Source organism: Oculina patagonica, chromosome 6, assembly GCF_052425735.1.
Source record: "Oculina patagonica isolate OP01 chromosome 6, crgOcupat, whole genome shotgun sequence".
NCBI classification, from domain to species: Eukaryota; Metazoa; Cnidaria; class Anthozoa; order Scleractinia; family Oculinidae; genus Oculina; species Oculina patagonica.
Window position 1 is genome coordinate 22,766,364 of NC_135763.1, and position 14,689 is coordinate 22,781,052.

At 38.1% G+C, this 14,689-nt stretch overlaps 4 protein-coding genes across 4 annotated transcripts in view; 2 read left to right on the forward strand and 2 right to left on the reverse strand.

Annotated features, from left to right (window-relative positions):
• Nucleotides 1–554, forward strand: part of LOC144657160 (nmrA-like family domain-containing protein 1) — a 9,794-nt gene extending 9,240 nt beyond the window's left edge. The window contains exon 4 of the mRNA XM_078517468.1: nt 1–554. This exon is cut by the window's left edge and continues 542 nt beyond it. The gene's annotated coding sequence lies outside the window, so the exon portion shown is untranslated.
• Nucleotides 31–5,690, reverse strand: LOC144657142 (properdin-like). The gene is made up of 10 exons (XM_078517451.1): nt 5,546–5,690; nt 5,090–5,170; nt 3,538–3,735; nt 2,861–2,977; nt 2,478–2,648; nt 2,141–2,311; nt 1,803–1,973; nt 1,174–1,344; nt 892–1,065; nt 31–505 (listed from the first exon to the last, which is right to left on the reverse strand). The coding sequence occupies exons 2-10, from the start codon at nt 5,145–5,147 to the stop codon at nt 225–227; spliced, it is 1,512 nt and encodes a 503-aa protein (XP_078373577.1). The 5' UTR covers nt 5,148–5,170; nt 5,546–5,690; the 3' UTR covers nt 31–224.
• Nucleotides 5,691–7,829: 2,139 nt separating this feature from the next.
• LOC144657196 (D-galactoside-specific lectin-like) lies at nt 7,830–10,004 on the reverse strand. The gene is made up of 3 exons (XM_078517511.1): nt 9,758–10,004; nt 8,422–8,736; nt 7,830–8,022 (listed from the first exon to the last, which is right to left on the reverse strand). Exons 1-3 carry the CDS (start codon nt 9,896–9,898, stop codon nt 7,978–7,980), a joined length of 501 nt encoding a protein of 166 aa, XP_078373637.1. The 5' UTR covers nt 9,899–10,004; the 3' UTR covers nt 7,830–7,977.
• Nucleotides 10,005–11,196: 1,192 nt separating this feature from the next.
• LOC144657936 (uncharacterized) lies at nt 11,197–13,109 on the forward strand. The gene is made up of 2 exons (XM_078518273.1): nt 11,197–11,200; nt 11,290–13,109. The coding sequence occupies exons 1-2, from the start codon at nt 11,197–11,199 to the stop codon at nt 13,107–13,109; spliced, it is 1,824 nt and encodes a 607-aa protein (XP_078374399.1).
• The last annotated feature ends 1,580 nt before the right edge of the window (nt 13,110–14,689 follow it).

Below are 14,689 nucleotides of genomic sequence, written 5' to 3' on the forward strand. Positions count from 1 at the left end.
AATATAAGATAATTTCTGGATGGTTGCACATATTTGCTTTATAATTTATTTCCAGTTTCTTTACACATCGATAGTCAAAGTTTACTGTTTATTTGTAACCGATATCCTATGTAACTTTCACAATCGTAACTGAAATAAAGAAAAATAAACCCCATGAAAATTTATCTAAAACTTATGTGGATTACTAACTTGATACAGGAACATTGTAGTGTTTCTACTTGTTGTTACGTGCATGAGTAATAGAGTTTTAAGTATCTGTTGTATCCGCCACATGGTGCACTTAAGGACATGTACCGTGGTTTTACAAAACAGATATACTTTCCCTCGCAGCGCCTCCTGAGCTTTCTGTCAGCATTTTGAGATGAACAGGTGTCTGTGGGTTTGATTCCACACTCATTGTCACCGCTGATGTAGCCGTAGTGAACCCAGTGAAGTGTTATTCGTCTTGGCCAAACACACTTGATGAGTTTCCCGGTATCTCTTTCGCATAGCACTAACTTCCTCCCTGAGAGAAGACAGAAATAAATATAATTTTCCTTTTGTCGGTAACATAAGAGTTTGTCTCGGGTTAATCTATTCGTAAGGGTTGGCATACAAACAACTTACAACATATTAACAACAGATACGAAAAAGAACGTGCAACATTTTTTCTTTTATGCCCTTTTCAAAACAAAACTTGTGTATAAAGAACTGCAGAGATCTTCAGGGGTGTTAGGGATATGGAAAATCTTGGTTTATCTCGTAACTAAAGAATAATCGATATTTATTTAATAGACACATTTCACCCTGCTTTTAATGAGATGTTATCGTCGCAAGGAAATTTCTCACTCGTTCTTGTCACCAAGACATAACATAATATCATCTCGTCATCTGGGAAAAAATAGTGCATACCGGGCGGACACGAGTATGTATTACAGGGTTGGGACATTTCTCCTTGTCCAACACACGGCTTGCCATTATGCTGCGGCCGAGGGCGATTGCAACTTCGGTATCTGAACTGACTTCCTCCTCCACAAGTCTTATGACACGTGCTCCAGTTATTCCATGAGCTCCAGCCACCATCGACTGTGTGAATATAGAAAATAGATTAATATTCTGTAGTTATTTCCCTCCCTCGCTCCCTTCCTAATTTCCTTCCGACTTTTCTACTTCCTCTTCTTGTTATAACTATACCTGGACAAGGTCCGTTGTTGCACATTCGCGTTACCATGGAGACTCCGATACAGTTGCTGCCGCCATGCGCAGGCGAGGGATTATTACAGCTGCGTCTACGTCTCTGGACTCCACCTTTGCAGCTCACTGAGCATGCGCTCCATGCATTCCAAGAACCCCACTGACCATCCACTGTAGAAAGCACAGTTAATAAGGTTGACTGAATGTAAAGATCACACTTCGTGTTTCTTACAAACGGACAGCTTAGCTTGAATGGTAAATGAAATTATCTCATTTCGCTTACAGCTAACGATAAAGGGGAAGAATTTAAAATTGATTGGAACTTTAAAAAATAACTATTGCTTTAAATTAATATTAATGTAATTATTTCGTCAACCACATCTAACAATCATTAAGATTTATAATTATTTGGTTTTTAAAAAAACCAAATAATTATAATGTCAAGTTAACTACTAAAATCAACATTTACGCCTTTGATGCGACGAAGTCAACTGAAAACTTTGAAAGTCACAACAAGATAAAATGGTTGCAAATTCTTTCTGCGTGACAACTTTTGTTGTTTGATGTAAACAAAGCCCATATACACGGAAACGAGGTAATGCAGTAATATTCTGTTCTAATTAACACACCTGGACATAATTTTAAACTGCAGCTCTTGGTTTCTATGGCAACCCCTTTGCATGGTTTTCCATCATTTGCTGGTGCTGGATTAGTACAGTCGCGTACGCGCCTTTGAAAATCTACACCACATGTCTTTGAACAGGGAGCCCATGCAGACCAGGAAGACCAGTTACCGTCCACTAAACACGAAAATAACAACATTGAAACAAACGGAAATAAAAACCAATATAAGACGATAAACAAATCAATCAAACATACTGTCAGTCAGTCAATCAATTAGTTAATCAACAATTCGATAAACTAGGAACTCATTTTTATAACCAAACAACTTCATTTTAAATCAAACCTGGACATAATTTTAAACTGCAGCTCTTGGCTTCCATGCCATTCCCACTGCAACACTTTCCGCCATTATCTGGCGCGGGATTTGTGCAATTACGCATGCGCAACTGTAAACCTGCACCACATGTCGTTGAACAGGGAGCCCACTCAGACCAGGAAGACCAGTTACCGTCCACTGAACACGAAAAACAACAATAACAACGAAACAAAGGGAAATTAACAGTGAAGAAAGGCGAAAAATCAATCAATCAATCATGATCAATAATTAACTGATCAATCAATCAATCAAACAATCAAATACGATAAACTAGTACGTCATTGGTGTTCCGTTTAGCTCAAACCTGGACAAAATTTTAAACTGCAGCTCTTGGTTTCTATGGCAACCCCATAGCATGACTTTCCACCATTTGCTGGTGCTGGATTTGTGCAGTTACGCATGCGCTTCTTTAAACCTTTACCACATGTCGTCGAACAGGGAGCCCATTCAGACCAGGAAGACCAGTTACCGTTCACTTAGCAAGAAAAAAAGAAACAAAAGAGAACAAAGTAAGTTATTATTCTCTGAAAGCCATAAAAAGTAGATAGGTCAGCTTAAATTCAATTCCAATTGTATAAATGCGAAATTGACAGATAAAGGATCAAGGGTAAAAGCAGTTTGGATTGTGAAGGTCCGTATCTAATACCACCTTTGTCATGCTTGAAGCATTGCCGCATTTATACATACCAGGCCTTAGCTTATAAACAAAGCTGGTGTAGAGTTTTCCAACCCCGTATCCATCTATGCCAACCTTACAGTTGCGGGATTCACCAGATATGTTGTACGTCAGTGATGCGTTAATTCCTGTGTAAATAACATTCATCTGTTACAAATGAGTGGCTTACAAGCAAAGTTAAAATTACTCCTTCCAGGTAAACAAAACAATAATGTCAAAGTGTGTTTAAAAAAAACACACGATGCAAGATGCTATGTTTTGGTGGGGTTTGATTTTAATGTTATTGTTTCTGAGCTCTATCAACTTCAGTGGTATTTCGTCCGTTCATTCGTTCATGTGTATCATCCCTAGGTCCAGTTTAGACAATGTTATTGGACAGTTGCATTAGAATAGGTTCCTTTTCTCATATGCATGCATCTAAAAACAAACGGCTCAAGTGCTGTCCTTTTGTTTATTAAAAGTTAATTTTCTTTTCTTCTCCAATTTCGTAGGATTCATATGGTCGTACGGGAAGAATTTCAGGCCTAGGCTTTGCAAGTGCGTATCAAGTGCAACTATCTCTATACAGTACTGAATGACCGTTTAAACCCTTTCATAGTCGAGTTTCTTGTTCTGACTGCTTTTGAATGACCAGTTTTAAACTATGGAACAATCGAATCATTTGTCCGATTGTTATAATGACCATTACCTCCATAGCATTCCTGCTGGTATTGTATTCCAAAACACGTGAAGTTCTTGCTCTCTGCCTGATCACTACAGGCTTCCGCAAATGGTTTTAAATTTGGCCAAAGATCATTAACATCAAGATCAGTTGGACTGTAGAAATTGTCAGGAAGAGCCGAATGATCGAAGTTGTTAAAACATCCCACAGGCTCCCAATCATCAACTACATGCAACGAGAAACAAAAAATCCACAGGTGTCAGAGCATGACATCTCAGAGGGAGTGGGGAAAACACATCGGATCTACACGACAACATCAGCTCTGCCGTAGTTTTTATCGTGCTTTAATTATAATAACTTTATTAAAATAAAATAAAAAAATAGAGTTAAGCGGAAGTGGTATAGTACGTAGTGTACAGAGAAAGAAAGAGATAATGAAGGATTATGCTTCACAACAGAATTGTTGGTACTATTAGTAGAATAATGGCGTTTTAATATTATCCGCCTGATTAGCAAAGAAAGAAAAACAATGCTATAAGTTAACTGGAGCACTGATGGTGTTTCGAAATGAAGAGAAATTATTGTGCATATGATTTTTTTTATATCATTATTTATTTTTATTCATAGGTAGGTAGGTAGGTAAAGTCAGCGTTCGAGCCTAGGGGCCCATCAGGCCAGAGCTTATCCCGGTTTCAGTAGAATGAAGCTACTATGAGTATCTCTACTCCCCCTGTGGATGCGATGCTAGTCCATCACAGAGTTACCCCCCATCATTAATTCCCCGGTACCCATTTATACATCTGGGTGAAGAGAGGCACCATGAAAGTAAAGCGTCTTGCCCAAGAACACAGCACAGTGAACCCTGCTAGGGCTTGAACCCGGCCCGCTTGATCCGAAATCCAGTGCACCGGCCATTAGGCCACCTCGCCTCTCACTTCCCAACTGCATGGCAGTTACTACGAAATTCTACTTCTAACAAGACATTATTATTTACACTGCTTTATATGCATAAGAATTTTTTGTACCAAGAAAGTTTTAAACCTCGATCAAGTGTTTTTAAGATGCTAACAGGCAGTGGTTAGACTGGTTGATTTAAAAACACGGGTGAAGTAATATATCAAACACGACACAGCGTCTTCATCACATTTCCAAACACCGAGAAGAGAGTTGAAAGTACGACGCGCAGCGGAGTATTTTTGGCGAACTTCGAGGTGTTTTGAAATGTGATGAAACACTCTGTCGAGTGGTTGATATATCTTCTCGATCGAAACTAAAACTACAACGAAAATGGAAAAATAAAATCGTCAAAATCTATGCTAATTAAGATCAGATTTCCAAACTCCGTCACGGTTCTGATTTCCTTTGTTTTAACTAGATGAATTATTAATGAGTTTGAGAAGACAACTTCTCAAAACCTGATAAAACAATACTGGCAGTTTAATAAGCATTGCATAAATCAATTATTATTCATTTACCACTTGTCAATCAAATCGTTTGGTATTTTTCAAGGTAATTTTATCAGACTAGTTAAGTTTCCTTGCATTACTAACAGAAGAATAAACGGGTACATGAATCTTACCTGAACCAGCACACAGGCAAATTAAAACACTTGTACTGACCCAAAACAGTAACATCATAACCACCGAGAAATCCCGCTCTCCTTGGAATAAGAAAACATTGTACTGGAGTTTGTTTTATTAGAAGTTTACTTCTGTCCCTATCTTTATAAATCTGCAATTCTGTCTGACACAATAGGGCGTTTGCATTTTAATATACCGTATAGTTAATTTTTTGAAAATGTTCCCTGAATTCAGTAATTGATTAGTATAACAGTGCCTCATTTTTGTATTTTCCAGCTATCTTACACCGATAATTATTACATATACCATAGTATTATCTCCTATGTGTTAGAGGATCGCAAAAAAGACTTTCCAAGGTGAAACAAGTGCACTAGTAACTGAAATTTAACACACGCAAAACCTCAACTTTCAGTAAAATATAACTTTAGAAACATGAAGAATATGTAACAACTTACGTCTATAGCTTGTTTCCTTTGCTTAAAGCTGTAATTTCCTGACCGCGAGCAAAATGTTTTTCATTTATTTGACAAGCAACATAAAATTTTTATTATTTGTTCACTTTGTTTACCAATCCTCAAAACTACTTTGTCTTATTCATCGCCATGGATACTTAAGGCAGTATGTCAAAGAGATTTAAGAGTTTCTTTGAAATCACAGATCCAGCTGTAGATTTTTGTACATTTATAAATGTATACAGGTTTTAGTGACCGCAAACCTTGACGCTTTAACTTTGCGTTTTGCGGATATACCGCTTAAAAAATAAATAAATACTATTTGTCACATTTGTATGATTTGTTCAATATTTAAACAAATTACCGTTTTATTCCTGTTATGCGCAGGTCTGTATCTACAGTGATCTGACATCTTACATGTAAGACAAACAATAAATATGTGCCATTTTTCTGGCTTATACGTACAACAATGTTACGTAATATGTTGTTATGATCAAAACGCGAAACTTGACTGCTTATTTTGGCGTGTCTTCACCAGCCGGACGGCAAGAAGACACGGGACTCTTCATCTATACCTGATTGAAGAAACGTTGACACATAACAAGCATAAACTATAAACGATGCGACTCCAATGTTTACTGAGAAATCGGAAGAAAGTAATCGTCGTCTGTGACAGAATAAACATTATAATACTGACAAGTTGCATAAATCTCAAAGCTGTCAAAGATAGAAAATATCTTGATTATAAATAAATGGAATATTACGGAGCTTTCCGATGCTGTCTACCCAGAATCCCATTCGGTCTTATCGTTAAGGGTTTATGCTCTTCATCAGATTCAACGTTTCTTCAATTTGGTGTATATCACCCATTCAAATTGCGCGGAAAGAACTGACAGTTTTACAGCGCCGAATAATAAAAAAGAATGGTTAGCCATACCTTACTAAGATCAGAAAACCAAACACCAGTTCAGAGCACAAGACCAAGTTCAACTGATTACCTTACGTCAAATGTCTGTCCGAACAACTTCGCCGCTGCCTACAACATCAAAGCGTAAGCGCTATTTTCAAGTCGGAAACTAGACTAAACAACCGGCTATGCGAATGCGACAAATTTTACATCAGTGAGCCTGGAAGACCAATGCAAGAAGCACGAACGATACGGCTTATGTGAATTGGTATAGGTCTCAAAGAAAGACAAAACTTCTCAGTTCGAGTCGAAAGGCGCTAAATTGTAGTGCCTGTGACGACTGCAGAACCGATTAGAATCTGTTTCATGATTCACATCGTTATTATTTTACAGTTAAACTCTGTGGCATTCTTGTATACACCCAAAATTTCAAAAATCGCTTGCAAATAAATCCCCAAACATTTTTGAAATGCACAATCCCTTACGATAAGCCCCATCGCTATAAAAAGCCACCTTTCTTTACCCCTACCCCCCCCCCCCCTTCCAAAAAAAAAAGCCAACTATAGAAGAAGACACATAAGCCCTGAGCTTACTATGGAAACTTAACTGTTAATCACCTTCTGTCCCTTCTGGTCTTTCCAAACATGAATGGCACGTGTGTAGATATCTTATAATGTACGGCGAAACTGAAAACTAGGTACAAGTTTTTTGAAGTCTTTTGCGAGAAGTTACAAAACTCTTCTGAGAAGTAATTGATTGTTGGAGAGGTTTGGCTGGTTGACACTGTTGGTAAGGTACTAGTGTTGTATACTGACTGGAAATTAGCGAGTAGTCAATCCAAGCCTTATGTCTTACTATGTTCTCATAAGAGACGACTGGGAAGCGAGTCTGTTCTACTAATCAGACCAACCAGACCGAAGTAGGGATTAAACGAATTAAGGGATTCAAAAGGGTATAGTAGGGAAATCTTCCATTTAGGTATTTACAAGGGCCTTTTAAAATATATCTCGAATAGACCAACCGAACAGTCGATTCATTCAAGTATTTCGATGGGTTATTCGAGTGAAAAAATAAGTAGAAATAGGATGCAGTATCACTTTTGTAGGTATACGAAAGGGTAGCTCTTCTGTCGATAATGGTATAGTCCCTCGGAAATGAGTCACAAAAAGATGTCAAATCTTATAAACAGTTACATGGAATTGTTTTAAAAGGAAACCAAGAGCGGTGGGAATATTCAAATCGCACAGAATTTTCCAGTGGTCTGTTACAACAGGCGAAAAGAGAGTGACTTTATTTTCATCTTGAAAGTAATCCAGGATTAATGAGATAAAATCAGTGAGAGAGTGGTTCATAACAAGAGACACCTCGTATCATTAGTATATGACGTATATTCTTTATTTTGATTATAGACGCGACATAGTAATCCCTTACAAAGTTTCCTATCCCGGCTACATTAAAGTTTTGACTCCCACAATTTTTTTAAATCTCCCATCTCCTCTCGAGTCTTTGGTTTGCCTCCATCATCGTTTTATTTTGAACATCCACCCCTCTTCGGGCAGCACCTGTAACGGACCTTAAAACCAAACGCGCAGAGAATTGTGAGAAAAGTTTGCAAGTCAAAACTAAGACCTCTTTTGTAAGGTCAATTAAACTCCTACTCCGCACACGAAAACCGTTCCATAAAAGACGGTGGCAAAAAATTCAAAGAAATTGTGGTCAATTAGTTAATAAGTAAGTGAGTGAGTGAGTGAGTAAGACTTAATTTAAGAGGGTAAAACTTGAAAGTAATTAAACTGATGAACTCGTGGCATCAGAAAAATAAAAATAATAATAATAATAAAAATAACAGAAGTAACGATGTTAAAAATCAAATCTTGTACAAATTTAAAACAGAAACAATTTTTTCAATCTTTTGATTTACCGAAAAACCGCAAAAAAAACTGGATGTTTGTATTTTAATAATTTTACTTACCTCCAAATATTTCGTGGTTCCAAGACAAGCGTCTTTAAATTTGGCAACGCTTGCCTGCATAGTGCAGTATTCCTTGTCCTGACAGGCTGCCTTGACAACGTCCAGAGAGTCGAAATTATGGCATCTCTTGTACCAGGAAAATATACCAAAGAATCCATCTCCACAGATGTGAGCTCCCTTCAAACGGCCAAAGTTTGCCCACACGACGTCGATGAGGCGTTTTTCAGGGCATTCAATTGACATGTGGTCGTTCTCGCATATACGTTGCCTTTTTGTGTCTCCTGCAGTAATTTCCCCAATACACCGGTAGGTCACCTGAAAGAAACAATGTGTACTCAAATTCCCTGTGTTAAAACTTTATTACTACATTGTTTAAATGTCAGATTTTTTCGAGTTTGTTGTACACAAACGATGAAAAATGCTAATGACTTGGAAATTGAGAAGAACTGAATTTTTTTGGCTGATTTATTGTAAGCTGGGTTGCCACGGTAACGCAACATTGTTCTTAGCGCGCGTGACACGCAAAATTTACAAATGCAGTACCCTATCTTGTAAATTTTGCGTGTCGCGCGCGCTAAAGACATTGTTGCGTTACCATGGCAACCCAGCTTATTATAAATCAGCCAAAAAAAACATAAAAGCATAATAAAGGATAAGTAATCCAAAGATTGGAAAACTGTGCTCAGCCACAAAACTCACACCTTATTAATTTTCTTCAGCATAGAGTATTCTTTCAAAAAAAGTTGTAGGGAGAACATTTTTACTTCTAATGTTCGAGCAATCATGTGTTTCGGAGTTTTTCGTGTTAGTTCAGTAAATTTCAGATGTGTTTAAATGGCGTTCTGGAGGACAGTATTTTGTTACTTAGTGATTTTGGGAAAAAAACATGATGTATTGCATGGTCTCCAAATTAGTCAACAGTTCAGTTACATCATGCCATGCCTTCTCTTTTCCATTTATTTCTTCTCTGATTTATAAAACTGAAGAATATTATAAGTCTTTGTTCTATTGCGTTTGATAGCCGTTTGTCAAAAGTAATAAAACAAAGCAACAACAACAACACTGAAAAACAAAAAACAAAGAAAACAGAAGAAAAAGAAAGAAACGGAGATTCAGTACGACAGTAGTTTTTCGCTGTCATTCCGGCCACACAAACAAAGTTGATTAGATCTGGACCTTGAACAAGTTAAATTCAAGGTCTGTCGCCCGGGGCAAGCACCGATGCCTGGGAATACTGTGTAAACGAGTTTGATCAGTGATGACTGATAAATGCTATTTCGTCACTTAAACATGGCAAAAAAAAAATGAATAAAAATGAATATCACATGCGGTTTACCTGCAAATATTTCTTGGTGCCCCCGCATGGGTCTGGGCCGAACTCGTCGTTGTTCGCATGCAACTCACATTCGGACAAACCTTGACATTCACCCCTGGCAACGTCTAATGCATTAGCTGTGCGGCAGTCGACCCTCCACATCCAAGCAACTGTCCAATCCCACCCCCATTGACAGATGGCACGATTAGTTCGTCCATAGCTGGCTTCAATGATGTCAATTTCTTGGTGTTCACACTTAATGGTTTGTTTCCCGTCACGGATTTAAGCCAAATTTAGACATAGCAAATGACTATCAGATTCGGTAAAATATAAAAACATCCTTTTTAAACAGTGAAGGAACATTTCGATAACACAGAAAAAAACAACAGAAGGTACGGATGGCCGAAAGTGGCGAAGATTGAAATGGATTGCGATATTGAAATATTGTTGGGCTGAACAGTTTTCAAAGTTAATCTTGTTTGCTTGTAACTTTAAATTATAACGTCCGGGAGACACATTTGGTTGCAATGAAGCTATGGTTTTGTCATTTAGATCCATTAGATTAATTTCTTTTCAAGTATCATGGCAAAACTTAAGAAAATAGACTTAACTCAGCCGTGACACAGTCCCTTTAAGGCTTGCGGTTAAGCTATAACGTAATTGATTCAAAACTCTCTCTAAGTCTTCACAGTTGTTATTTCCTTTTTGATCTTTGTCATCTTTTCCACTGCTCTCACGACCGCTCCATGGTACCTGATAACGTTTTGCTTTTTCTCCCAATTCGAATTTGTTTGTTCGATCCAGCTTAAAGTATAAGAACTCTATCTGTCCCAAAACAGCTTAACATCTGAAGATAATGTTTTAGATATACAACATACATATGGCGTTTCGGAGTTAAAAAAAGCCGCCATTCCCGCATGGCTTTTACATAAGACAGGCAATACCCTTACCCGTGGTATCTCTAACTGAAACACACATCTCTCGAAAACTCATTTTTAAACTTGAGTCCGGCTAACTGTAACATTTTTTCTTGGGTAAAATTTAAATAAAAAAATTCGAAAGAGACACTCCAGTTTTTAATAAACAGCTAATTTAAGAACCGCACCTTACGGGATGATTTGAAGTAGAGTAAAAACTCAAACGATAGAAAAGAATCAAGCAATTCTGAATTGTTTTAGAATTAATTTTGTAGAGAGCTCTGGATTTCTCTAACCCTCACGAGCGATGTATCAAAACTAAAAATCCATTTTTTTGACGTACCTTCTCTCTTGCCTCCAGCGTGAGTGCCACCGAAGGCGACAGTCAGTAAAAGTGCCACGAACAAAATCCACATTGCAGGTCAATTCAACTGTGAATCTAAGGACAAACACGAAATAAGGTTTCAGTTGTAGATGAGATAAACAGCCTTGTATTCTCACTTACCTACCAGATCTATCAAGTCCTTGAGTTAGAAGACGCGCATGGGTTGGTTCCCTGACCAGAATGAGACGTTTGTCCTAACCCGTGTCTTTTTGGGCTAATCATCTTGTTTTCCTTGCGATATTAATTATGAGAGAAAAAATCACACCACACCTGGTATGTCAATGAATGTAACAGACAGCTTAATGATATTAAGTATTACGAGAAACAATCTTCGGATCTTACGAAAAAAATACAAGGCCTCGTCGTAGAATACACTACCCGTTTACACAATGACAACCTTATTGACTCTGAGACATTGAAATACCTTTCGTCCAACTCTGACCCCAAAGCAGGCCGCTTCTACATACTACCCAAAATTCACAAGCAAGGCAACCCTGGCCGACCCATCATTTCTAGCAATGGCCACCCTACAGAACGGATTTCGGAGTTTGTCGACTACCATCTCAAGCCTCTTGTACAAGCCCTTCCTTCCCACATCAAAGATACTACACACTTTCTTCTACAACTACAGAACCTTGGCCCTTTACCGGACAACGCCCTCCTCGTCACACTAGATGTTTCTTCATTATATACTAATATTCCGCACAACGAAGGTATCAACGCTTGTCGCCATTTTCTTGACACTCGCCAAAACAAATCACTTCCTACTGAACGTATCTGTGATTTGATTAGAATGATTCTCAATATGAACAATTTTTCGTTTAACAATCAACATTATTTACAAATACACGGAACAGCCATGGGAACCCGCATGGCACCTTCATACGCGAACTTATTCATGGGTAAATTTGAACAAAACGCCATTGATAACACCGTAAACAAACCGCTCGTATGGTGGAGGTTTATTGATGACGTTTTCATGATATGGACACACGGAGAAGAACTCCTCAAGAACTTCATAAGTTACCTAAACTCCATTCACCCGAGCATCAAATTCACCCATGAATATTCGATTTCCTCACATCAGGCACTCCCTTTCCTAGATGTTCAAGTCCACCTTAGCAACAACCACATTCAAACAGATCTACATACCAAGCCCACCGACAAACATCAATACCTTCTCAGAACCTCATGCCACCCAAACCACACGAAGGAAGCCATACCGTTCAGCCTGTTCCTCCGTATTCGCCGCATTTGCTCTACCGATGCTTTCTTTGACAAACGTAGTGGAGAACTCATCAAACACCTGATCAAACGTGGATACAGCCGCACTTCCCTACAGAGAGATGCAAATCGCGTTCGCGCCATCCCACGTCACGCAACGCTACAGCCCCAAGGACAGCAAATCACAAAGACAGACCGAACACCTTTTGTCATATCATTCAACCCTGCCCTACCCAAAATATCTTCTGTTATCAAGAAACACTTAAATATTCTCCAGTCCTCCGCCAACTGCAAAGAAGCTTTTCCTCATCCACCAGTTATCGCCTACAGACGTAACGCAAGTCTGCGTGATCTCCTTGTACATTCCGAGCTTACACATAAGAAGTTCTCCAAACAACAAGACGCTGGAGTTCATAAATGCAACCACCCACGATGTCTCACTTGTTCATTTCTTCAAGAAGGCCAAACTAACTACACTTTCTTCAACACCAACGAGACACGCAAAATAACTGACAGCATATCTTGCCGCTCTAAAAACCTTATCTATCTAATCGATTGCAAAAAATGCCACCATCAATACATTGGGGAGACCAAACGTCAACTTAACGAACGCTTCGGACAACACCGCAGATCCATTCTCAACCACCATAAACTTGATGACCCTACACCAGTATCTATTCATTTCAACCAACCCGGCCATTCCATAAACGACGTTCACCTCATCCCGCTTGAACTTATACGCAGCAAACGAGACTCAGTCAGGAAGGCTCGTGAAGCCCATTTAATTAACAAGGCAAAAACTTTACATCCTCTGGGAATTAACAGACGTGACGAAACACGTCATTGACACTTGTTAGAACCAATCATTGTTTAGTATTTTATTTTAAATTTTTCTATTTGTAACGATCCTTTTATTTTTCTCATCATTTTTTTTTTCTCCGCCCAGCCCCTGAGGAAGGTTTGTTTTGCAAACCGAAATATAGGGCAAAGTTTTTTCTATATATTCTAGTTTTTTTTCTTTTTATCCACTTTGTTTATTTTTGACCGCTTTAGCCGTCAGGATCAGTTTGCCGTCTATATTTTCCGTTTTAACTAAGTTACTGATCCAGGTCTTCAATAGATCCGGCACCACTCATCGGTTTGTCGCTGTGATATTGCAGTATCTTATTATATTAATTATGAGACCTATCGTGGTTATTTCATTTTATTTGTGCTGTGTAGGAGGTGTTTAAAATACAACGCTAGTCTTTTCTAAATAAATGTAATTAGTTCTCTAACAAAATTAAAACAATGTTGTTTCCTTTTTAAACGTTGTTTTTGTTTGGGTCAGAGTACCCCCTGTGTTAGACGCAATTTCCATCAAAGGTGCCGCGAATCAAATAGCCGACCAGGGTTGGCATGTTGACACAAACAGCAATGTTTGTTGCGCTTTTGTATCGTTTTAATATCGAAGGATTTATTGTTACTATTAATGACAGTCTTTACAGCCAGGGGATATGTTTTTAATTAAACAAGTAATAAACACACCAATTACATGCTGCTGTGTCATAATAATAAAATAATAATAATAATAATCGAATGTTTATCCAGGATAGCCCTTTAGTACACGCGTACTGTTATCAACGGGATCCTGCTGATTAAAAATTAAAAATTACTAAAATTACTAATTATATAATATACAATGAAAATTGTGTAAAAAGCGGATCATGCACTAAGTTAATTGTTTCAAGGTACATTTCAATAACCCTCTGTCTGTGTTGAAGTATCTGCTAAGGCACCATGTAGATTTCATTTCATTGTTGTGAGTGTAAAAGTAAACGTTAATAATCGAGACACTTGAAAAGAATACTTTCTGGGACACTTCGATTCCTATTGACTACTTTTATCCTGAAAAGTAAATATCATAAAATTAATTATGAAAACAATGCATTTTTATTATTAAGTGTAATTTTTGAGCATACAACTTGTGAGAACTGTAAAATACACAAAGTAATTGGCCAAATAAAATGTTGAAATAGTAACAAACGCTAAATTCAATATTCAGTGGCACACAACTGAATAACCTTATGGCTTATTTTAGCAGCGTGGAGAAGGTTGAAAAAGTTATAAGGTTTATTTGCTTTATCGTCGTGGCTTACGCTCGCTTTACCCTTTGATGGTGAATAGCGTATTGCGCAACCTCGTTCCCAGGGCTTTTCCCTTGGTGCCCGTTCCAAATCACCAAGGGAAAAGCCCTGGGAACGAGGTTGCGTATTGCGCGCGGCGAGGCAGTCTAAACGTGTTACTCTCTATTCTTTCTTTCTTTTTTCTTTTCTTTTCTTGTTGTGTTGTAACAAAGTCTTTTTGAGACTCTCTTTATTAACACTTCTCGCACATGCGCATCCTCACTTAACTTCCCTCCACTAATTTGCTGTGTGTATTTTATTC